Source organism: Protopterus annectens, chromosome 7.part0, assembly GCF_019279795.1.
Source record: "Protopterus annectens isolate FY-2018-M chromosome 7.part0, PAN1.0, whole genome shotgun sequence".
In the NCBI taxonomy this organism is placed as follows: Eukaryota; Metazoa; Chordata; order Ceratodontiformes; family Protopteridae; genus Protopterus; species Protopterus annectens.
In genome coordinates this window covers 601,955,170-601,982,224 of record NC_056739.1, presented here as the reverse complement: position 1 = coordinate 601,982,224, position 27,055 = coordinate 601,955,170, and the positions used below count along the sequence as shown (strand labels likewise).

Genomic DNA, 27,055 nt, shown 5'->3' with positions numbered 1-27,055 from the left:
AGCTTATCCGCACACCCACAAGAGGCTCAAATGTCTTGGACATACTACTCACTAACATGGGTGCGCATTGCACCCCCCCCCATGTGATGTCCTCCCTGGTAAGATTGAACCATAAATTAGTCTTGTTTGATGTAATTATAAGACCAGATACCCCATCAAGCTCAAAAATGTTTAAGAATTTTTCAAAGACAAATTACGTCCTACTAAGTGATGGTATAAGAAGATTCAAACCCCCCTCAAATGCAGATAACACAGACTACTATGCAGGGGTTTACACCAATGCCCTGTATAACCACATAAGCAGTTGTATAGAATCAACTGTACCTAACTAGATTAAAACCAGGTCTTGCCAAAAAAACAAGCCATATTGGTGGTCCCCTAGTATAAACAGATTATACAACAAGAGAAAGAAACTGATGTCTAAGAACAAGAGGGAACTGTCTCAGCAAAGGAAGAAATCCCTCTCTAGCTTAAACAAACAAAGTAGAGATCTTGTCAATCCACCAAAGCTAATAATGAAGTAAAAATAGCCTTCCTAGCTAAGGATAATCACAAAGCATTCTTTAACTACATCTGAAATCTAAAAGGGAATACTCAGCTATACGTTGAACTAGAAGTGGATGACAGCACCCATACTCAACTGGATGTAATATCCAACCAGCTAGCTGACAGATTTGCAGCAAACTTCACCCCCCTGTCCCCTCCAGTCATCCCCAAGTTATGCCTTCCACCATTCCTCCGCTTATTACCTCAAGAGAACAGGTCATCTCAGTGCTCTCCAAGGCCAAAAACACAGCATCAATAGGACCAGACAACATCCCAGGTTGCCTTTTTAAACAACTTAAAACATGACGTAGCAGACCCACTTGGGTCCCTGTTTAACCACAGCCTACAAACAGGCTATGTTCTGGTGGAATGGAAGACAGCAACAGTGATACCTCTGAATAAAGGGGGACCATCAACCAGTCCTGAGAATTATAGGCACATAAGCTTGACTAGCCTCAACTGCAAGGCCATGGAAATAAACTTTATGGACCTTATTAACAAGGACACAGGTAATCTTAAACATGGTTGACTTCTTCAAGAAAGTCACCAAGGCCCTAGATGAGGGAAAGACAGTGCACACCACCTATCTTGACCTAGCCAAGGTATTTGACACAATCCCCCACTCAAGTATTATAGAGAAATTCTCCCAATTGGGAAATAATCCCTACATTACCAGATTGGTAGCTGACTGGCTCATCGACAGGACACATACTCTCAAAGTAGGTGACTTGATCTGTAGCAAATGACCAGTCACCAGTGGTGTGCCAGAGGGTTCTGTACTGGGCCCCTTACTGTTCAGAATTTATTTCTCCAAAGTCCAGGAAAACTTGGGCAGCCTGCAGCTGACCAAGTTCTCAAATTACTGAGAAATCACTGAGTCTCCCAGTGATGCTAATATGCTGTAGTCAGAGTTAATGCAATCAGATTATTGGTGGCAAAACCACGGATTAAAGTTAAATGCAAAAAAATGCATTATTATTCCCTTTGAGAAAGCTGACATCTCTGCTAATTACATTATAGACAGCATCCCCCAACAGTAGACCCAGTGGTATGTGATCTGGGTACTCAGGTTGATAGCAATCTGAACTTTGACCATCATGTATCCACAGTAGTAAGGAAATCCTTCTATGTGGCACATTATATAATTATTTTATACTCTGCCCTCATCAGACCTATAATTGAGTACAATGCTCCCTTTTGCATGTACCTCATCAGACACCTGCTGCAATTGGAGAAACCACAGAGGTTTCTCACCCAGAAATGACAGGGTACACAATACAAGTCTCACTCAAAAAGACTGAAAGCCCTGTCACTGTATTCTGTCTCCTACATGTTGCTAAGGAGTGAGCTGTGCTTGGCTTACAGACCAGTCTGTGACCAGGCCATGATGGAAATGCTACACATTGATAGATCAAACTGCATGAGGGTCACTCAATCCAGGGATCTTTACCTATCCTCTGACATGAACAAGTCATGTTCGAGGGATAGGTACAGCTCCCAGAGACTGCTACTGGAGCAAGCTTCCAATTCATGTGAAACAACGCCGCTCCCTGACCCTCTTCAGATGTAGCCTAGATCAATGGATAGGTGACCGCAAGCTCACTCCTTGGGTTGAGCTATTGTTCCTAGACTCTTACCTCTGCAAACTTCACTCACCCAACCACCGACAATTGTGGCAGCTCTGGATAGATATGGCTCATAAGAGTTCTAGGGTCGTTAGCCTAGTAACCTGCTATGAACAAGATCAATAGCCATATTGGAAGTTCTCTAGAGCAGATAGATTCCATGGCTAATCTGTTACTGTCCATGAAGCTTTAGCGTCACTAAATGAACTTGAACTGTATCTTCATGACTGCCAGTGCAGGGCTGAACTGGCTTTCTGTAGTGTTTACATTCAGTGTTAGAAGCTCTTGGCCCATGCAGAAAGTCAGGCAGCTCAGATTACATTTATTTATATGTATTGCTCTCCATGGCCGGCCACAGTGGTGCAGTGGTTAGCATTGTCGCCTCACAGCAAGAGATTCTCCAGTTCGATCTCAGCTGGGGTGCCTTCTGTGCGGAGTCTGTATGTCCTCCCTGTGGTTGTGTGGGTTTTCTCCGGGTGCTCCGGTTTCCTCCCACATCCCAAAGACATGCTGTAGGTGTATTGGACACTCCAAATTGGCCCTAGGTGTGAGTGTGTGCCTTCCGTGGAAGGTTGGGCGCCAGGCTGGCAACTCGACACTGTAAAACTCCACTGCCAATCTTGAGCGGACAGGTGATGCACTCTGGCGACCCCTAACCAGGAAAAGCCGAAAGAAGAAGAAGAATTTCTCTCCATGGAGCTTTTTCAGACTCTGTCTGGGAGAGGTGACTGGTTAAATGACTTGCTCAGAGTCACACAGTTAGGGAACGAAAGCTGAGGGTATCAAACCTTGCACCACTGGACCAGAGGAAACAGCTCATTAACAGCTCCTTAAATATCTAAGCCAAATGCTAGACCAAAACTATAACATTATATCAATGATGAAAGTGCTGGGTGAATGTTGATTGGCCAGAGGTCTCCTGCATTAAATTCTGTTAACAATTGTTAATTGGAGCTGTCAGTGTGAAGCAGTACATCATAAAAATGAAACCACTCTGATGATTACTGATGATTTACTTTATCTGTAGTAAATCAGACCACCTGATTCAATGATTTTAAGATGACACATATCTTTTCTTAGATACAAGCCACATTAATTTTATAAGAGAAGGTACCTTTCGCACTTTGTCACTGAGGGTCTACCAGATATAAAGCTGTACTGATTAAATGCATATTAATTAATCCTAATGGAAAACTGTTGTTTAGCATATAGAGCACTGTCAAGTCTTAAAAACTAGATATGCAGTGGCCAGAAGTCTAGGAGATGTGCTTCACTGATGGTAAGTGACAGTGAGTGAAATGTTATAAAATTGCTCTGTGAAGTTTGATTACAGATACCACACTGCACAATAGGCTTGTCTCAGTAGATGCATTTGCATTATCTTGAAAGTAGTAGAAATTATTTTCACGTAAGTGGCTAGATGTAGGACAGCCAATCAATCTCATTCTGTTTTACTGATTGGTACAGTGTGATATTTTTATTGCCTCTCTTCTACTCAAAATGCTGCACCATTTCTGTATTCCTTTTGGCTCTTCAAATAAAAAAATGTCATTGTATTGAAGCTTTATGTATTAATTTCTGTGTTTTAGAAGAATTTGCTGCCTTGGTAATAGATATATTTAGTGAAACCAGTGAGATTACATAAAAATTTCAGTATCATGGTATTTTCCTTGAATCCATACCAGTTTAATGTTAAAACTGACCAAAACAACAAGTAAAAATGCTGCACAGAAAAGCTACATAAACAAAACCCACTAAAAGACACAGACACACAAATCTTCTCTCAAATATTAAATTCCTCTCTAACTACTCCCTTCAGGCACAATGTGAAGAAGAAGAGCTCACAGCACAAGTGGCATGCAAATGCCTTGCTTCAGGTCATGTAGCCTAGTCCCCTAATGCCCAGTGCATACTGCCTATCATTTTCACTAAAGCATCTCTTCTCTAACTCCTAACATATCAGTACTCTAATGTATGTAAATATTGTACACAGTGGTTTCTGTTGACTACATCTGTAAATCATTTTTCTATTCCATATTATCTATACCTTTGTTTTTAGTGTACTCATCGCATAAATTAATTGTTTCCACTTGATGTGTGTTCACATTGTGGGCTGAGAATGAAAGTGCACCAGTGGGATCAGTGCTTTACCAAGTTAACAAATTGTATAAATAAATATATGCATACATTTTATGCTGTGGTCCGATCAAATGATGTGTGTGGCTTCTCACTCTATTTTCCATTTCTTGTTCTGCAGTTTGTCTATCAAAACAATTAGTACACTTATTTCTGAAATATCTCTTAGTGTGAATTGTAGCCTCCAGAAATGTTTTCAGGAATGTGGGCTTTTAGTTAGCAATGCACAGTAAACTGTGCTACAGAATGCTTTCATTCAGGAAGCTGTCCCAGTTCTGAAGAGTTTCTTTAGTTACTGCTTTTGTCTAAACAACCAAACTACTGTACGTTAAGTTAGTAATAGGGAACTATTTATCCATTTTCATTATAAGTAATACAGCCTTACCGCAGACATATTTAAATGTAAAATGAAAGTGGATATGTTTACTTAAAAACAAATATTTGTTATTATTAGTATATATGGCAATGTGAATTCCATACATGTGCTTAAAAAGATGAACACAAACTTAAAATGTATGCTTGTTCATCTTACTTCAGTATAATGTCATACATTTTAGAGTTACATGAGAATGACTATGTACAGAAGATAGTATGTGTAATGGTATTCAAAAATGCAAATAGTTGCATGAAATGTATTCCTCTACATAAATATTCAGTAAAAATATTAATTACACCAGTGGTATGAATTAAAAATTTACAAGGACCAGTTAATGTCTAGACATGCAATATAAAGGTTCACAAAACACATACACAAAGCATTGTGGTTTGCATGTTTTACATTAAACACTGCATCTCAAAGAAGCTAATTAGAGTGAAAACCTATTTCTTGTATTATACTTTTTTACAGAAAGGATGAAACACATTGATATTACGGCAACTCTCAGTTAAACAGCAACACTTATAAGATGCTGAAATGTATAAACATATAATTAAACAAGCACTTAACTGAAGGCTAAAAGAACAAAAACAAATTTAGACTCTGAAGTATTTAGCTGGAATTGGCATATAACTTTGAAAATAACCTATTCAAATCCTATACGAGTTTTGGTGTTTATTGTACATCATTAATGCAGTGAGAGTGTAAAGCTAACCAATTTACTGTAGTGACAAGATCAATTTCAGAAAAGAGATGAGTCACTGATCTGGTAAAAATGCAGAGCAAGACAGGAATGGAATACATTTTTGTGAGGGGACAGTGCTTATAAGTATGGTTACTACTTTAACATCCACTGCAAGCAGGTATAACAAAATTTGTATCAAATCAAATAAATATAAAATGGGTGTAATGTGAAAAATAGTATGTTGCAGAATATGCCAACATTTAGATGAATGTTATGCTCACAATACTTCAGGAAATAGATTGGCCTTATTAAAATGTGTTGGGGTGTCATCATGGTCCTTTGCCAGAATAGAAGAACTAAATAGAAATTTCTAATAAAAATAAATTATTAACTCTTAAAAAACTGTTACACTTTATGAAACATGAGAAATAAAATGTCTCACCGGCAGTCCTCTTGGTCCAGGAATCCCTTGTTCACCCTGGATAAAACGAAGCAAGATTTTTTTACTGCAGACATATGCTGGAGCTTTAAATCAATAGTTTGGTTAATGGTATGTCTTTCCAAATAGGAAACAAATGGCTTATAGACTTCATGCTGGTGCATTTCAGTAAAAAATATCTTTACTTACAGGTTATTCTACCATTCTCACCTCTATTTTCCACAAAAGTATGCCAGCTCTGTTGAAGAAGAGGAATAAATCACAGAGACCCAGATGATCCAAATTCCATTAGCATCTCTGGTGCTTCCTGTATCTGGAGGTAGAAGCAGTTATGATGAGACTATTTGCTCATGTCTCTTTGGGGAAAAGATCTGTGTCACTGCATGCTGTATCCTTTGCAATATGACCACATCATACAGGATGGTAGGGGGCTGTAAATTATCTAAGCAAGTGAACATTCACAGCAGAAGTGGCTCCTGTGCTTAGTTTTCCCTTGCATCTCATCAGCAGCGGTAGTGGAAGTGGGCTACTGTCACCCCTGGATTTGATTGAGGGTTAAACACCTGGATGATTCTGTCTGAATAGTTAGGTTGGGAGAGGGGTAAAGCTTAGGAAGAACCACCTTGGACATTAATCAGCCATAAATGGAGAATTCTCCACCATGGAATTGCAAAAAAAAAAGTCACCAACATAAGTGATTGCTCAAAAATTCCATTTCCTTTCATTGCACTTCTCTAATAATTATGTCAAAGCCACTGCATTTTTATTGAGGAAATATGGAACATTTATAATCAACTATAACCTCCTTAAAGTAAATTTATTACTGTTGATCCTATCTCAAAATCCAGATGCACAAGAGCTGAATGGTAAAATAGTCAAAAGGTCTGAGAGTGACTTTATGTAGAAGTACTTTTCGCAGGAGATGGGCAAACCATTCCCAAGCTCACCATTTAATTACTAATGCATTTTAACTCCTAAGCAATACAGCCTCAGGGTAAATACTTAGGGAGATATATAGTTTCTTTTGAAAATCAAGAAACTGTCTTTAATCTGATGGTGTATGACCTCAGAGTTAGAATATATTAGTAGGTAGAAACAAGACAATATTATTTCCCCTGTTTGCTAACTATTGCCTTATTAATTCATTTTGGTCTCTTTGGGCATAAATTATTTCCTAGTCTGAAATACTTGGGAATTACATGTTCTTAACATAATTTAACCATAACTGTAATAATATTTGTAAAATCTGATCATTAAATGAGCAAGATATAGCAATAATTAGAGATGAATATTTTCATTAACTTTTCTTTTTTATAAACTCCTTGTGTTACCCATTACTAAACAAAAGTGTTTTGCCTGTGCGTAAGGAAATTTCAAACTTCATCTGATTTCCTATATCAGTTACAACAAATATCTTACAACAAATTATCTGCTTCCAGGTATTTTGATGATCTGGAAACCCCAGATTATTTTCATTTTGATTTCTAGATCAACACTTTTTCCTTCCCTTTATCCTGCAACTGTTAGTCATACCTGGTCTCCAATTTCATGTAAAATATAGATAAATTGTTTACAATATGGAGAAATTATATACAAGTAATATGGTATATTTATCTTGCTATACCTTTCCTCACAGCAAGAAGTTCTCCGGTTCGATCCTCGGCTGAGGTGCCTTCTGTGCGAAGTCTGCATGTCCTCCCTGTAGTCGCGTGGGTTTCCTCCGGGTGCTCCGGTTTCCTCCCACATCCCAAAGACATGTTGCAGGTGGATTGGACACTCTAAATTGGCCCTAGGTGTGAGTGTGTGCATGTGTGTGCCTTCTGTGGAAGGTTGGGCACCGGGCTGGCAATTCAACACCACAAAACTCTACTGCCAATCATGAGCGGACAAGGTGATCCGCTGTAGCGACCCCTAACTGGGAAAAAGCCGAAAGAAGAAGAAGAAGATCTTGCTATACCTTTCATGTGAAAAACATTTATTAAATAATTTCTAAACATAAACTATTTTGGAGAAGTCAACTGAAGCTTTTCATTTAAATTTTGTTTTGTAAAATTAACCTGTTGCAGATTTCCATTCTCAGTCAAACAATATCTAACAATATGGATATCTTAATACAGAATTCTTTGATATCAACATCTGACTTCCCACGTTTGAGTTCAACTTCTTTGCTAGGGACTTCACATTACAATCAGAAATTTGTAAGCTTTATCAAAAACCCATGTTACTAATGTTAACATTATCTATATAACTTTCAAAGATCTTTTCAGTCATTTATGGTTTGATAATAAAAACTGTGCACTTTTCTTATTGTTGAAAAAGAAAGTATCATCTCCCATAGCAATTGTTTCATGATATATGCTAATATTGGATTTATGATTTAAAGATCATTTGCTTTACCCCGGTTTCTTTCTTACTAGTTCAGTATGCAATATTCTCCTTTTGTCACTTCAGCATTATAACACATGATTTTTCCCAGCAGCAATGAATCTAAAATTAATAGTTAGTCTTTTACAAGTAAAGGTACAGCATTATTGTTTGAACTACTATTTGCTTAACTAAAGTTCTATACAACATCTCAATGGAATAATCAGTGACATATGTCCTTTCTTTTTAGGAAATCAAGTACTTAGGAGCATGTAAACTGTCTGTTAAATTAAAAAAAAATCAGAGAAGAAAGTATCGTGAAGAACATTACATCAAATAATCTTGCCCTACCCTTACTTTGATCAGGATTTTTACATTATATTCTGTAAACGTTGGGTCTAAATAACTGTCGCTGTTGAAGTGACACCCTCCCATGTGCAAAAATGGGAAAAGGGGTTGTGGATGGATTGATGGATTCAATTATTGTATTTGAATAAAATGCTACTTTCAAATTTAAACACTCTGCAAATTGATCAATTAGTTTATTCTTAGCTAACTACCATATATTTTGACTAACTCTTGGACCAGTTGCTTGCTTTTATGTTTATTGAAATTTGATAAAACAAATATTAGGTGATGGGGTGCAAAGAACTTTCACCTTTAAAAATGTATAAATTTGTTTAACTTCTTACCATTGACATATTTAAAGGTTATGTTACATTCTTTGTAGTCCAAACTACTTTTGTGCTTTTTAGTTTGGTCGTTTTACTATCAGTTTTAGTGCATTGTAAACCTGGCACAGAGTTGTCATTACTGCTGCACATTGAGGTAAATAGTATTGTTTGTGTAGAGGTGTGTGGATCTGTACTGAGGGGAGGAACTGAAGTCCCTTCCACCAATTAACAACCTTGTGCACAGTGCCGCTTCCATATCAAGACTTTTCTCCTAAACACGACAGAGAATTGCTGTGTGTGATGGTAGAATAAATAAATTACTACTGAAAGAATGAGAATACAGCCACAATGAAATGTAATCACTCTGCTTTTGTAATTCAGTATTTTTATATCTTCTGGTGTAAACATACCTCTGTATCTTTAGCTTTGGGCATTATTTGATTTCTTTACCTTATTTCACTATTAAATGAATGTGAGTTTCCACTATATGAGTGTTCATAAGAGTTATGTACAACAGACTACAAAGATATGTTTCTTATGGTACTATTTGGCATCAGAGAGTTTGGTACCAGAGAGTACAATTATAGTTCTTTATGGCTCTGCTTCACATGAGAACCTTGGAGTCCATTAAAAAAGTGCCACAAGGAATTAGAGGATTCCAAGTATGGGGAAGGCAAGTTTATACTGTACAGCCAAACACTGGAGATTGGGGATAGACAAATTCAATATATACAACCAGATATTTCAGGACTTTAAGGAATGGTGCCAGGATGAAGTTATGTGCTAGACCCAATAAGCATGCTGTATAACTTAACATTAAGAAAAAATGAGCATTTATTTGAAGTAAGTTGAAATAATTACTCTCTGGTTACTGTGTGTATGTGAAAAAAAGTTAAAAATGTCATTGAGTTTGCAGAATGTCCCTGCTGTTTTTTCATATTTTTGATTTGTTCTTTACACAGTTTGTGGTTTTCTTACACATCAATGAGAACTGCAGTCACAAAAAAATGATACACATTTGTGTTTCAGACTTCATTCATCCTATTCATAAAAATGCATGCTAAACTGTTATTCTAGTAATGTATTGACTATATAAGAGTAATATTTCAAATCTGTCCATGATTGTGGACCTGCGCCACTCGCTGGTTTTTAGTGTTGTCCCTGATTCTTGTGGTAAAAGGTATATTTATCACAACCAGATGAACTATATACAGCAAACCCACTATAACTGCTGGATGGTGGTGGGGAGGGGACTGTTTGTTGATCTTCTTGTCATTTGCTCAGTCTAAGCAGTCCAGCTTTGCAACAACTGTGTGCTTTTGGAAATAAAAAGGAATATGTGGAAATACTGTTTGTGCAAAACATAAATTATACAGCTCTCAGCTGTCCCAGACTTCATAGACTGCCTTTGGTTTTGTCTTATTCGAACAACTTTCAAAGTATATATGAGCAATATTTAAAATTTGTTCCTGATTCTGGGCTTTTGTCTCTTGTTGTTGTTCTTATCCCTAAGTTTTGCATTAAGATCAAGAGGTTTCATTTTTTTTATCACAATTAGATGAGGTGCACAGAGCAAATGGGTAATGTTGATGGCTGGGGATTGGGGTTGTCTGGGGGTGAAACTAACTAATCTGCATTTAATTTGGGATACTCAGGCTACTGTGTATTTATGCGAAACAAACATGAAATACATTGTGTCCATAATTATTAGTTATTCACAATCAGACATCAGAGGTGTACAGAGTCAACAAAAGGGCTGTAATAGCTGTGTCTAAGAGCTATCTGTGGATAAAAATGACTAGGCCTGCTGTTATGATCAAGTTAAATGATCATGTACATAATCATATTACAACTTCCCTGAGTATACTAAATAACCTTGCATTTCCAAGAAGGAAGAGACTAAAAACAAACAAAAAGGGAACCTTGTTGGCTAGGCTTACTTAGGCCCTTGGGCCGATAGCCTAGTACCTACCTATGAACCTATAGGAAATACACCCCGGGGATGACTTCCATGGCTCTGCTCAACAGGGGCACAGGAAATTAACTTTTTTGGGTGGAGTAAGCCAGAACCTTGTCGGCTAGGCTTACTTTGGCCCTTTGGCCGATAGCCTAGTACCTACCTATGAACCTATGTAATTTGGCTGTCCAAAAAGAGTAGAATGCTAATGCAGGATAGAAAAAACGCATGGAAAGAATGTCAAAAATATCAACCACCACAATATCTCAAAAAATTCAGAATGCTTTGCAATCATACTAAAAAGCAAAAAAATTAAGAAAAATATAGCAACTTTCGGAATAATAGTAAACACAACCCTAAAAAATTCTGGTCAGTCATTAAAGAACTATTGCATCCTGGCCAAAAAATAAACCCTAACCCCTCTCCCAATAACCCAACATTCAAAACCGTAATACAGTTCTTTTATTTCATAGGTAGTATACTGTAGATAGCACATCTATAACCAAGGATTCACCAACATCTATTCCTAACCCTGCCCAACAGCACATATCATCACAAAGTAAAATAAACTTGCTCAAGAGAGCACAAACTTGAAATATAAATAAAACAAAAAATAAAAAACACCAACGCTGAATTAATCTACACACGAAAATGAAGGAACCATTTAATAAATGACTATTGTTTATTAAATGGTTCCTTCATTTTCATGTGTGGATTAATACAGCATTGGTGGTGTTTTTTATTTTTTGTTTTATTTGTGTTTCAAGCACATTTCATCGCATCCACTTTCACCTTCAAACCTGTGTCCACATCCTATATAAAACTACTCTTAAACAAACTCAAACCATGCTCTACTTCATCTGATGATCTTCCAAGCAAGTACCTTAAAATAGCAGCTAATACCATTACCTACCATGTCTCAATCCTTATGAATAGGTCATTCTAGAAATCCCATGTTTCTACTGTCTGGAAAAAGTCGCACGTTATCCCTCTGTGCAAAGGAGGAAATTCAAGAGATATTACTAACTTTAGACCTAGAGCAAACATATCCCTCTCAAAAATACTTAAAAAATGTATTCAAAAACAATTGTTAAGCGATCTCCTGCAGGAAGAACTCCTATCCTCCACACAGCATGGATTCCATCCTTTTCATAGTATAGCACTGCACTTCGTACCTATATAGATACTACAGTAAATCTAGAAATAATGACAAAATACTCATCTCCTTATTTCTACACTTGTCTAAAGCCTTTGACACACTGTATCACTGTGAACTTCAGATGTACTCATTGGGTCTCTCTCTGCCAGTTATTCTATGGTTTTAGCATTATTCTTCTTACTAACTGGAAAGTAGCAAAAATGTTCTTTTCCTTGGGATTTCCTTTTGATTAATATTATTATTTTTAGATATTTCATCCTGCAATGACTAGTTCCATTATTATTTTTGGTGTTTATGTTCATTGTGAAAGATGACTTTTTTCACTGAACTCACAATTAACATGATCTCTGTTAATACCTACACTTTCCGTTTGAGCTGACAAAGCATTTCATTAAAAGTTTCTGGGCTATGCTTAGAGGTGGTATGGGTTGTAAGCTTGAAACATAAAAAATATACTGCAGTATTGCCACATATTTGTCAAGATCACATGCCTTTTCCTGATTAATATCCCACAGCACTCCACATCAGTGACAAACATTTCTGTATTAGTGGTCAGCCTCAAAACAGTCCCCACTACCATTCATCTGCTGCTTTGGACAAGCAAAGCTGTTGTCGGTATATTTAAAAGTTGTGGTTTAGAGTATGGGACAACTAGGGCTGTTGGTTTCAAAAAATTATTTGGTGCAAAACCACTGTCTTAATGAAACAGTAAGCAAATTTTAAAATGCTCATTTTTTTTGCTTGAAATATAAGTACAGTCTACACAGTACACTTATAAGCCAGTTATATCCAGCTTGTAATATAACAGTCTGAAGTGTTACTTTGAAGACCGCAAGCATATTATATGACACTCATAATCAATATGGGGCAGCAACAATTTATTGCATTCTATTTGAGGAAGATATCTTGTTATTAGAACTTTTACAATGCAAACTTTCACTTTGGTGTCTTTGAAATATCTTAAGTATAACAAAGGAATCATATATTTCCTGTACAGAAATACCACAAATCACCTTGAGCATAATATACACAATTAGAACTATGTACAAAATAACATTTGTACCATCAGATTTTGCAATATAGACCAGGTGCTTTACCTATAACATTAATTGCTATAGTCGAATAATATATTTGTGTTTGTGCTATTACTATTTATGCAGCATTAAGTATATGTCTCAAAGTTACTGCCTCAGACTCCTGTTTAGATTTTTAGTTTTACCTATTACCAAGTAAGGCCTGCTAAAACTCTTATTCCCTTATCACAAGGTATTGATGATAGGAAATTGAATTACCTGTGACTAGCTATTTATATCTTATTTTAACAAAAACATGTCTTCTATGTCCATGTGATATAATTCAAGGCCTGTTATAGTGGATTATGATCATATCTCAAATCCTAGCCAACTTATCATGTGTTCACATGGATGTCAAGAAATTCATCTCAAGAGTACTAACCTTGTCATCCATATTAAGAGCACATAGTAGGTTAGGTTATAATCAGACAAACTGAATCATAATTCTTTCTAGTCAGAGAGACAAAACAGCTTATAGCAGCCACCACAGAAGTACAGAGGGAAATTATTAAACTCTTTGTTCACTGTTTTTTTTTTTTTTCAGTCTTGAAGGAAGAAAGAAAGACGTGGGAGAAACTTTAGAGAGTGCAAGGGTGACCTGTTCTTTTGTGACAATTGGTTAAGGAATGGTGGAGGGTATTTCTTGGAGGATACTTAAATGTTTAGGTGGGGCATTTTAGGTTAATGGAGAGATTGGAGGGTATTGGAAGGTGTGAGTTAGGGACAGGAGGGTTATTTTAGGTTTAGGAAGCAATCAGGATATTATGGTTAGGCAGTGGGGGGCATTTTAGGTTTAGGGAGTGATTGGAAGGTAATGGAAGGTTAGGGTTAGGAAGCGGAGGGGGATTTTAGATTTAGGGAGCATTCAAGAGGTATCAGAAGGATAAAGTTAGGGAGGGGGATTTTAGGTTTAGGGAGCAGTCACCAGTTTAGATTGAGGAACTGGGCAGGAGTTTTTAGAGTTATAGTTAGGGTTCTGGAAAGGATAGTTAGTCTTCAGTTACTTCATGAGAATTGAGTTAGTGGGCATTAGAGTAGTGCCAGCAAGAGTGAGTGGCATCAGGAAGGTTTGTCGTGAGTTAATGGTGTGTAAGCACTTGTAGTAGACCCAATTTATACAAGCAAGTGGTAGTTTTATGTGAAAGTTGGGAAAAGGTAGCCAGAAATTAAAAGAGTATGGTATGTTTTAGAAAAGGGATTAAAATAGTTGGGGTACAGAAGGTGAGTATAGCTGGAGTAGGATAGCTAGGCTGGAGATATTATTAAGAGAGATGTGGGAAAAGGACAGTAGCAAAGGATGAAAAAGTTAGGAATACCAACTGTTGGCAAAGGGAAATCTCTGACAACAGGGAAGGAAAACTAAGGAAGTGGATGGATGAGAAAATGAGAAAAATTAGGGAAGGTGTGAGGTACTGTGGTAGGGAGAAAACACCTGGAAGGATTATGATATAGAGTATTGTGTCAGTGCTTAATGAGAAGGAAGAATGGTGTCATTTGTAAGAAGAATAGGGGCTGGATAATGGGGGATATGTCAGCAAAGAAGGGAAACACCATCAAGATAACAAAGATTTTTAGTTTTTCGCCATGAATGGAAAATGACATAAGCTATTTCTGGATGAGGTATGGGATAAGCAGGAATTTGTGATTTTTGAGGGTATTGAGGGTTGTAGAGAAAGGGCACTTAAGGTATGATTAAAGGGGAGGAGAAGAGATAAAGCAGGTTATCAGACCTCTGTTATTTGGAGCGTATAGAATGCTTAATAATTACAAGAGTAAAGGCATTTTAATTATATGTTAGAGGTAGGGGTAGTAGGAGAGAGAAGGATTCCTTTACAGCTGCTTATATGAAATTTAAGTTATGGACTGTTAAAGAATACATATTAAAATGAATGATGTGTGCGTTTTTTAATAATGTCTAGGATTTGCATATAGGGAAGTTTGGATCTTTTGGAAAGCCAACGTTTATACCTTCATGATGTAAATGTTGCAGATCTCATTGTTGTACAAACTATGTTGCTCAGATGGTGCACCTTTATTTTGTATTTCTTTTTTTAATATATAACTAATAAAAGGATAACAGACATCTCTCTCAACATCCAAGCATTAAAACTCATGGCACTAGGCTTGAAAACATGTAGCAGAAAGTCAGAAAGAGGAGCATTTTTTTTACAATAGCACGTTTTTACATATTAGAACATACGTAGATAGTGATATGGAAACTTTATATAGACTTAGTTTATTTATTTAATAAGATATGTACTCGCAAACAGAACTGACTTTATGATGAACATCAATAAATCAAAGAGAAACAAGGATAAATCTGAGGGTCAAAATCATAATGCTAGGCATAAAACATAATAGTTGAGAGTTACGAAACAGAGGATGGAATTCTTCTGTCAGATGATCTGGGAAGTTCCCTCCAGGTAGACATCTGCATATGTAGGAGGTAGGCATAATGGTTAAAGTGTTCACCTTACAAACACAAGGTGCAGGCTTTGATTCTCACTTGGGGTAATTGGCTAGGTTTAAAATGACCCACAAAGACAGCTAGCCTACTATGAAACTACATTATATTACATAATATTATTCAGCAAATTATGGGCCAAAATGAAGTCCTTATCTATTTGTAGTGCAACACTGCACTGGAAAAGGAAGTATGATCATTTGACCCAAACAGTGAAATTAGACACAAAGTTTGTTGGAATTTTGCAGTCTTGGAAGATATTAGGTGAGTGGTGAGTAGAGCCCAGCCAGGTCTTAACAATAATTTCAGAGCCTTACTCCTGACAAAAGTGCTGCTTATCTCCTCATACCAGTGAAGACAATGCTGCATTCCCGACACGTAAACACTACAGGCTCATGACTGAAGTTTGCATATCTGAAAAGCAAAATACAAGATTTCAGCAAGTTTGCTTGATCCGTCCTCAAGAACTCCACATAAGCAGTCTTCATATCAAATTATTTAATGGGTATGTTGGTGTAAAGAAGTGTTAACAGGTAGATTCGCAAAAAGCAAGTTAAAAAGTATGTAACACATACCATATATAGCCTAGCTTTATTGCTCAGGATGCAGTCCCATGACATCCCTTTTCAGCAAACCTTAATGATTTTATTGTTACTGCCTCCACTGATAATCTTCTCAACAGCTACAGACCACAACTGCTGCTCCAATGTATAATGATCATGTTTCCACAGAATGTGAACATGTTAATAAATTGTGGGCTTCTTCTTAAAAAGTGCCAATGAAGGCAAATACAGTTTCTGCACTTCCAGAAGTTCTTGCAGCAAAATCAGAGACTATATACCCTAACCATACCCAGTACTGTTATTTGTGGTTAGGTTTGCCTGTAGGCGTTTTACAGTAGTTTTAGTCTCTAATCTTCACTCACACTACACATCTCATTGAAAGGATGAAGGTTAAGCCTAGAGATATAAATATAATCCTTTAGCCTGACATAATCTGCAAACACAGCTCTAACTTGACTTCTAACCTCAAGGATTCTCTCAATCACAATACTATGACTAACATTAAGCAATGTGTAAGCATTTTTGTTGATTTATGTCCAAACTTTGCACCAGTGCTTTATAGGGCTCTACAGAAGTTATTAGCTTTCTTCAAATGACCTATAGGCAATCATGACGGACATAGGAAAATTAGATAAACATATCTAAATGATAGGTGATTTAAATTCCCATGATATTTACTCAGGAAGTACACTGCCAGAAGTGATAAGGATAGTTATATCACTGAAGTTTTAAGTCAGCTTGGACTCCATCAGTATGTTGATTTCCCTACCGGGCATGCTCCCCCACCCCATGCTAGAAGGAAGTAATAGTTCACAAAACAGAAAAATGAAATGCCAGACAAAAACGCTAGCGCATTTTCATTTGGAAGTTATACAAGATGTTAGCCCCAAAACTGAACAGGCTTTAATCTTGATTTGTGAATGTTTTACACCCTGTAACACTTTTTTATGTATATGATTTACATTTACACTGGTATCTTAGGTTCATAGATTAGTACTACACTAACTGCCCTTCTGGGCCATTTTAAACCTAGCCAATTACCCCTGTGAGAATCAAACCCTGCACCTTGTGTTTGTAAGGTAAACACCTTAACCATTATGCCAGCCTCCCACCCATAAAACATTTGTAAAGCAACGCAGGTGCCAAACCCTGGACCATGCACACTATAGTCATAAGACGTACCACCAAGCCATCCGAGTTTTTTATTTGTATGATTTACATCTAAACAGGCAAGCTAAACATAAATTTATTCTGGGAAAAAAAAGAAAATGATATCAGACAGCAATTACTGAATATATATTAAGTGAAGTCATTATTTCAGCATATCCATAACTGACAAACTGAAGTAGCTAAAGCATTTCCTCAAGTTCAAATGGACACAGGAAGGGTATATAGTATAGCGTTTGGGTTGATATAGAATGGGGGTAGCAAATGACTACAGATCTTTTTGTTGCTACAGGAAAGTTAAACATATAGAGAACCATATATTTTGTAAATATTCCAGACAGTCATAAAAACATTTTAATTGTGCAGCTCTGGGGCATATTTGATCCAAATATATTCAAAGTCTGGAAATTGGTGCAAAACATGAAGACTACGTGTTGTGCAACATAAACCTTGCAGTAGAGTCCTCAGTTTGATTCTCACGACCTCCATTTGCCTACCATATGACTCTGAGCAACACTGCTCCCATTTTACCCATGAAAAGGGATTGTAGCTTATCTGGTTGTCATTTTCACTACAGTTTCAGCTATGAGAAGTGTCACACCCCTACACTGGCCCAGCGATCCAGGAGCCTCAATCCTCACCACTGGCAACAGTGAGGGACCTACACTATGGGAGGATGACAAGTACACACACAGTAAAGTGCAATTTCCCTTAAAAGCACACAGAGATCACAGTCAGTCTGGGGCTGGTTTCCCCCTCTTTCTCTAGATCCCCAATAAGACTCCCCACTGGCACAGCCATAGGGTTAAGATCTCAGCTGAGGGGCCAAGGCAAGACCTCCAGCACCCTCTCTGTCCAACCAGTGCTTCGTGTTCCTGCCCAAGTAGCTGACACATAAACACACACACACACACACACACACACACACACACACACACACACACACACACACACACACACACACACACACACACACACACACACACACACACACACACACACACACACACAGACACGCACACACACACGTTGAGATTTGATTTATATACAAACACACTCACACCTGGGGAAAGCTGGCACATGTTTACTAGCTATGCCCCCTTTTGCCCAGACTATAAGGTAGTTTCCACTGCCACCAACCCCTACTCATCAGCTACTATAAGTCCCTTACAAAGGGTGTCCAATCCTACTATGTAATGTTACCATTATCCAAATGGTAGTCTGACCAAGACTTGCAAGGCTATTTAGGAATGGCCTGTACAGTGTCACCAAATACATATGCAAGTACTCTAACAGATTAAATATGTCTCGCAAATATCAGCTACAAAGATAGGTTTAAATATATTTAATAATAAATAATAAAAAAAAACAAGACAATACTCAGTACCCAAATATACTTACTTCAGAGTTCAAAATCACAGGAAATATTTTAAAAGAACATTGCAGGACAGTCTCAAATAAATACAGAAAACATCTAATCTAATCTAATCTTTACTATACTCCCATCTATATCTAAGACAGATACAATGCCCTAAATCTTACTTACGGAGCAAGTGCAGATGGTGATGATGAGTCGGTGTTCTTGATAGGTTCAAGACAAAATACAAAATGCACAGTCTTTCTTTAACAGAGTTCTTAAATTAATATCAAACATTACTGCTGGGTTAGCTTGGATGACATCATTCTTTCTCACCCGACTTTAGTTCCCAGGTTAAATAGAAACTTAGAATTTTAACATCTCTGTGTTAAAAATACATATCTCTCAGATGTTTGCTCAGATCTTGGAAGTCATAAAACAATAAAACACTTTTACATTTTAGACCTAGTAATTACTTTTCTCTAAGACAATACAAAAAAACTATTAGCACTAGACATCCTGTCTTCTTGCTGCATTGAAACTAACTTTCATAACACAATCATAAAGCACTTAATTTCAGCTTATTTTCTTGAAGTTTTCTAAACTAATCTTCTGTGTTCCACCAGAGTATGCTGTGGTTACATTCTTGAATCTCAGTACATAACATACAGTTATGTATAAATCATATCAAGATTCACAGATGACATAGAATTATTTACAACATTCTAGATAGCTGGCTGGCAGTGTCACATTGCCAGCCCCCGAAAACTCAAGCTAGTTTTTCAAGTGCCACTTGAGAAACTTTGCTTGAGAGGGTTTGGCCTGTCTAGGAATACTTTACCCCATTCCCTGTCTTGAGACCCCATCTGCGTTGGTATTGCTAACCCCACTGTGGTGCTGTACTGTCATATCATATGCTTGCAACCCTAGGCTCCACCTTAGTAACTTGGCATTTTGCTGGCTGGCTCGATGTAACCATGTTAAGGGATTGTGGTCTGTAACTACAGTGAATTTCCTTCCATACACATAAGGCTGAACTTTCTGCAGTGCTGACACTATGGCTAGGCATTCCTTTTCTAGATCTGCATAGCATTCCTCCCTGGGTTGAAGCCTACAACTGAGATATACCACAGGGTGCTCTTCTTCCTCTGAGGAAACTTGGCTAAGTACAGCCACCACCCCATGGTTTGAAGCATCCACTTACACAACACATTTGTTTCTGTAATCTGGACTGGCTCACACAGGGGGTCCTCCCAATGCTCCTTTAAGCATCTGGAATGCCTGCTCACATCCTGGTGTCCGTACTACCTTATCTGGCCTGTTTGTCCTTGTCACGTATGTGAGGGGAGCAGCTATGGTACTATAATTGGTGGTAAGTTTCTGTAGTTCCCTGCTGTCCCTAAGAATGCCTTCACCTGCTTTTTGGTGACAAGGGCAGGCCATGTTTGAACGGGTTCCACTTTGGCAGGTTCTGGCCTGATCTTACCACTCCCCACTCTGTCACAGGTAGGAGACCTCTGCCATACCCACCTGACATTTGCTGGGCTTAATGGTCAACCCTGCCCTCTGTAGTCTGCCCAGCACCTCACTGACAAGCTGAAGGTGCTCTTGCCAAGAATGGTTGTAGAAGGCAATATCATCTAGCTACGCAAGGGCATAATCTCCTGCTCCTGCAAGGATACGATCTACCAGCCTCTGAAAAGTTACTGGGGCATTTTTCATCTCAAAGGGCATCTTTGGGAACTCATACAAACCAAAAGGAGTCACAAAGGCTAACCTCTCCGTAGCACTGGGAGTCAAGGGCACCTAACAGTAATCCTTGGTAAGATCAATAGTGCTAAAATACATAGGCCTACCCAGCTGCTCTAGGGCTTCATCTGTCCTAGGCATGGGGTAAGCATCTGACTCTGTGTAACTATTTAATTTCCTGTAGTCCACACTTAATCTGGTGTTGCCACCCTTCTTTGGTACCAGCACCACAGGGGAAGCCCAAGGACTGCTGGACTCCTGAATTACCCCTAGTTCCAACATTTTTGCCTCCCTCAGAGTCTGTTTGACTCTCTCAGGCACCCTATAATGGGCCTGATTAACAGGCCTTTGGGGTCCCACATGGTGCTACACCTGGTGGATGCACCCTGGTTTCCCAGTGAACTGTCCGCAAACTCCTGTAACACTGCTCAGATTTCTTGAACATGGGTATGGGATAACTGCTGGGACAGTCCTACCCCTTCCACTGAGGTGTCAGTTCAAGTCTCACTGAGCAGATCAGTCACCAGATCCCCATCAGACTCCTCCTGACATCCACTGCAAATACACAGCACAAGGGCCTCCCTATCATGGTAAGGTTTCATCATGTTGACATGATACAGTTTCTGCCTCTGCCTCCTGCCTAGCAGTTCTATCATGTAGTTAACATCACTGACCTTCCTTACAACTTTGTAGGGTCCCTCGCAAGCTGCCTGCAGCTTGCTGTGTCTGAGAGGAATGATAACCATTACCTGCTGCCCTACAGCATACTCTCTAGTTCGAGCATTCCTGTCATACCAGACCTTTTTCTGCTGTTGGGATTCTGCCAGGTTCTCCTGGCCAAGCCCATGAGTTCCCTGAGCCTTGTCCTAAGGTTTAGGACATATGCTACAACAGACTCCTTGTGAGATTCAGTTCCACACACCTTCTTAAACCATAAATTAGGCACAAAAACACAAATCCAAGCGCTTTTTACCAGTATTTCTTTCTTTTCTTTATTAGCTCTCGATCTGGTACCTCGGCCTTTCACCTTCAAGGATCACAGAAAGTGTATGCTTCACACATCTTTTTATACAAATGCATACACATTCAAAAGCAATTAGCACAAACAGCTTATACAATTATACAATTATTCAATTTTAACAACTAAATCAACATTACATCAAATTCATCACATTTTGCTAAAAATATTACTAGTAATAATATTCATAAATATATCTATTTTTCTACAAATATCTACTAAATTCATATATTTTTTTAAATACAAAAAGCTTTTTTATTAACAACAAAATCAATATATAAACAGAAATAGATTATTTTTTCTATTATTTATTATTTTTTTCTTTTCTTTTTTTCTTTTTTCCCTTTATTTCCTATTTTAATCAGATCTAAATAGCCAGTTCTAAATTAAGTCCAAAGGGCTTTAAAGTTCCAAATTTTAAAATCATCTTTGTCTCTAGTTCAAGTAGCTTATAAAGATAATCATTCCCTCCCATGGAAAATGGTTTACCCAAAACACAAAATTTAAGACAATCGGGGGAACCACCATGTTTTTGAACAATATATTGGGCCACAGGACTACTCTCACTATGATTTCTAATGTCTTTTAAGTGTTCCAACACACAAATTCTCACCATGGTGGTTCCCCTGATTATCTTAAATTTTGGGAGAAAAGAAAAAAATAATAAATAATAGAAAAAATAATCTATGTCTGTTTATATATGTTTATATATTGATTTTGTTATTAATAAAAAAGCTTTTTGTAATTAAAAAAATATATGAATTTATTAGATAATATTTATAGAAAAATAGATATATTTATGAATATTATTACTAGTAATATTTTTAGCAAAATGTGATGAATTTGATGTAATGTTGATTTAGTTGTTAAAATTGAATAATTGTATAATTGGATAAGCTGTTTGTGCTAATTGCTTTTGAATGTGTATGCATTTGTATAAAAAGATGTGTGAAGCATACACTTTCTGTGATCCTTGAAGGCGAGTACCAGATCAAGAAAAAGAAAGAAATACTGGTAAAAAGCGCTTGGATTTGTGTTCTTGTGAGATTCGCACTCACCCTCCCAGTCATCTTGAATCAAATCTGGAGGTCCCCTCACACTATGTCCATACAGCAACTCAAAGGGTGAAAAATGTGTGGATTCCTGGAACACCTCTCTGTAAACAAACAACAGATGGGGCAAATATTTGTCCCACTCCTTCTTAAACTGGTCTGCAAATGCCCATAGCATCATCTTGAGTGTAGAGTTTAACCTCCAAAGACACTAAGTCTGGGGTTGGTAGGGGGTTGTCATTAGGTGCTTCACCCCACAGTGCCAGACAAGCCAGCAGGTCTGACATGAAATTGGCACCTCTGTCAGTCAGTATTTCTTTTGGGAAACCTACCCTGCTGAAAATCAACAAAGCATTTGCCACCTTTTTTGCCTCAATGGAGGACAGAGCCACCACCTCAGGGTATCTGGTAGCATAATCTACTACCACTAGGATATACTTTTTCCCTGTGGAACATGGGATACTCAGAGGCCCCACAATATCCACAGCTACCCTCTGAAATGGCTCCTCATTCACAGACAAAGGCATCAAAGGAGCTTCCACCTTGTCTCCTGCCTTGCCTACCTTTTGGCACTGCTTACAGGTCCTGCAGTACCCTGTTACATCTCTGGAAATCCCAATCCAATGAAGGTTCTGCATAATATGTCTCTTTGTATATTTTATGCCCATATGACCTGCAAAGGGGAATATCATGGGCTATGGCTAGAAGTGCCAGACAATAGGCTCTGGCAACTACCAACTGCTGTATTCTCTCACCCTCTAGCCCTCCCTCAGGGGTCCACTTCTAGACAGTAACCCTTTGTACCACTATACAGAGTCCCCCTTCCCTTGTGAATTAAGTGCCTCACTAGCAACCTCCCTCACGCCTTGTAAGGTAGGGTCTGAGAGCGGAGTCTGTCTCAACTGTCTCTTAGAAACCCTTCCCAGCTCCCCTTCCACAGGATGTCTGGTATTCTCTGACAGCCGTGCCTCACTGTCAGTCTGGGTACTACCACTCACCTCTGTCCTTGCAGTCACTTTGTCCAAGGGAACATCAGTACCCTCAAGCAGCTGTGGCTTACCTTCAGTCTCACTGCTACAGGGTACCACCCTCCCTGAAGTAACCACCTCACTAGTCCTGGCTACAAGTGTGCGGTCTGTCTGGGACTCCCCCCAGCTACCAGACCCACATGCTTGTCTGCAAGTCTGACTGTGTGTAACTGCATGCACACACAGTACTGCATTATCAAAATCATTCCCTATCAGGACATCTGCAGAGATATCCTCGAACACACTTAATTGCTGGCTTCCTTTTCCACCCTCCCAGTCAAGGTGAACCCTAGCCAAAGGTATTTGGAATGGAGTCCTCTCTAAAGCTGTGACTGGATTAGACTGCCCAGGCAAGTAGTACTCCTCTTTGACCACTGCTGGCTTCACAATGGTTATTTCAGAAGCTGTGTCTCTCTTAGCAATGGCCTCTTTCTCATTCACTAAGATAGGATATAACCTCGTGTGGTATTTTGGAATTTTGTCATTCCCACTTACTGGCTCTCCCACCTTTTGTTTCCCACCTTGCCTCCGTGGACATCTATATTCCACATGGCCTCACTGGTTGTATTTAAAACATTTAACCCTTGGTCCTGGATGTGTACCTGGACTAGTGGCTTCTCCTGCTACTGGTGGACTCTGTTGGGGCTGCCCACCATGGGTTGTCTTAGACCCATGAGCAGCACTGGGTGTCCCTTTCCTGTGCAGTGATGCCCTGCTTGCTAGGTATAGGCCTCCTTTTTTCCCCAACTCATCTGCAGTACTGCATCATCTATCGGCTAACTAGATTCTCATGTCCTCAGGCAAAGTGCTAAGGGCTTGTTCCCTGACCAAAAGGACTGCCAGCTCTTGAAAAGTGGTGACCTGACATCCACTCACCCACCTATGAAAATATGTGCTTAGTACTCGCACACACTTTCATCTGCCTTGCGTCGAGGGTCATGAAACTTTTTCCTATAAGCTTCAGGTGTTAACATAAAACATTCTAAAAGACAGTTTTTTACAATATTATAATTTAAACAGTCAGTATCAGACAGTTTAGAAATTGCAGTTAAAGCTTTACCATGAAGTAAGGGGGTCAGGAACTTTACCCAGAGACCTTGGTCAACATTATACTGTTTACATACTTTCTCAAACATATGAATGAAACTATCAAAATTATCCCACTCTGCAAATTGTGGAAGAAATTTACTGACCTTTGTTGCTTCTGGGATTTGGTTACTCCCTTCTGCATTACCTCCATGACTCTGGTGAAGAGTCAGCATCTCTTTTTCATGTTGCCTCTGCCTCTCATTCTCCTCAGCCTGCAGATGTCACAGTTTCTCATTTTCCTCAGCTTCTAGATGTCTCAGTCTCTCTGCTGCTTCTCTTTCCAAACGCTAGGCCTCTAGCTCAAGTCTCTTTAACTCCAGATGGATTTTTACGTCTTCTGTGGAAAGGTTGAACTGTCCATTTTCTGTAAGCTGTACATTCCTAAGGCCAGTCTGATTGTCCTCCTGGTTACTGTACTATGATGCAGCTGTGACTAAAGCTGCAATCATGTCTGCTTTAGTCAGGCTGGCAGGCACCAGTCCTTTAGCCAAATGGCTACTTGTCAGCTTGCCATACTCCTCTGTTGACATGCTTGCCTGCTCTCCCTGACTAACTAAGCTACCAAAAAAATGCAATTGTGATTTGAAACTCTGAATGTTCACCACATGGCTGATTGAGAGAAGAAACATCTTCAGTGACCACTGTACATGTGCTACAGGAATTTAAGATCCACACCACTACAAGCCAATTACTATGTGATGTGGCTATCTCACCACTGTCAACAAATTAATATGTGATGAGGATATCCCACGACTGCCAACCAATTAATATGTGATGTGGATATCCCACCACTGCCAACCAATTAATACTTGATGGGCCTGCACTCACCCAGTAATCAAGGAGCCTCAATCCTCACCACTGGCAACAGCTAGGGGATGTACACATTGGGAGGATGACAGTAAACACACAGTGAAGTACAATTTCCCTTAAGAGCACACAGAGATCACTGTCAGTCTGGGGCTGGTTTCTCCCTCTTTCTCCAGATCCCCAATAAGACTCCCCATTGGCACAGCTATCGGGTTAAGATCTCAGGTGAGGGGCCAAGCCAAACATCCATCACCCTCGCTGTCCAACCAGTGCTTAATAGTCCCTGCCCAAGTAGCTGACACACACACACACACACACACACACACACACACACACACACACACACACACACACACACTTTGAGATTTGGTTTATATACAACACACACACACACACACACACACACACACACACACACACACACACACACACACACACACACACAGACACACACACACACACACACACACACCCCTGGGGAAGGCTGGCACAGGTTTACTAGCTATGCCCACTTCTGCCCAGACTAAAGGGTAGTTTCCACTGCCACCAACCCCTACTTATCAGCTACTATAAGTCCCTTACAAAGGGTGTCCAATCCTACTGTGTAATGTTACTATTATCCATATAGTAGTCTGACGAAACTTGCAAGACTATTTAGGAGTGGCCTGTAGAGTGTCACCAAATACATATGCAAGTACTCTAAGAGATTAAATATGTTTCACAAATATCAGCCAAAAAGATAGGTTTAAATATATTTAATAATAAATAATAAAAGAACAAGACAATACTCAGTACCCAAACACAGTTACTCCTATATTCCTATCTATATCCAAGGGAGATACTTTGCCCGAAATCTTACTTACAGAGCAAGTGCAGATGGTATGATGAGTGGATGTTCTTCATAGATCCAAAACAAAATACAAAATGCACAGTCTCTCTCTCAGAGAGTTCTTAAATTAATATCAAATATTACTGCTGGGTTAGCTTGGATGTCATCACTCTTTGTCACCGGACTTCAGTTTCCAGGCTAAACAGAAACTTCTAGGAATTTTAACATCTCTGTGTTAAAAATATATATTTCTCAGATGTTTACTCAGATCTTGGAAGTCATAAAACAATAAAACACTTCTACATTTTAGACCTAGTAATTACTTTTCTCCAAGACAATACAACAAACTTCTAGACATCCTGTCTCCTTGCTGCACTAAAACTAACTTTTATAACACAATCATAAAGTACTTAATTTCAACTTGTTTTCTTGAAGTTTTGTAAATTAATCTTCTGTGTTCCAGCAGGGTATGCTGTTGTTACATTCTTGAAGCTCAGTACATAACATACAGTTTTGTATAAGTAATTTTAATATTCAAGAATCTCATAGAATTATTTACAAAATTCCAGATAGATGGGCTGGCAGTGTCACAAGAAGGTTGGCCAAACTAGGAAAAATGTTTAAGGAAATGTACATAATATTTTTGTATGGACTGTCTTAGAAATAATGTGAATGTTGCAAATAAAAACAGTGTGAATGCAGGGGAAAACTTCATCCAGATGTTATGGCAGAGGGTTTGGATGTTTTGGAGGCAAATCATCAAATTGTAGGTATGCCTGAAAATTCAAATCAAAGTCATTAAAGGTAAAGTCTGATAATGCCCATATAATAGTGAAGAGGGAAATGTTTTTTTTATTAGTAGCCAAAACCCTAATAGGAGAAAATTAACAAAATGAAA

The 27,055-nt window shown here is 38.5% G+C and overlaps 1 protein-coding gene across 3 annotated transcripts in view; it reads right to left on the bottom strand.

Annotated features, from left to right (window-relative positions):
- LOC122806621 (collagen and calcium-binding EGF domain-containing protein 1-like) overlaps positions 1–27,055 on the bottom strand; it is an 876,736-nt gene that overhangs the window by 18,951 nt on the left and 830,730 nt on the right. For all 3 annotated transcript variants that reach the window (XM_044077195.1, XM_044077194.1, XM_044077196.1), the window contains one exon: positions 5,811–5,846. In XM_044077195.1, coding sequence (XP_043933130.1) covers positions 5,811–5,846 — 36 coding nt within the window. The remainder of the gene's footprint in view (positions 1–5,810; positions 5,847–27,055) is intronic.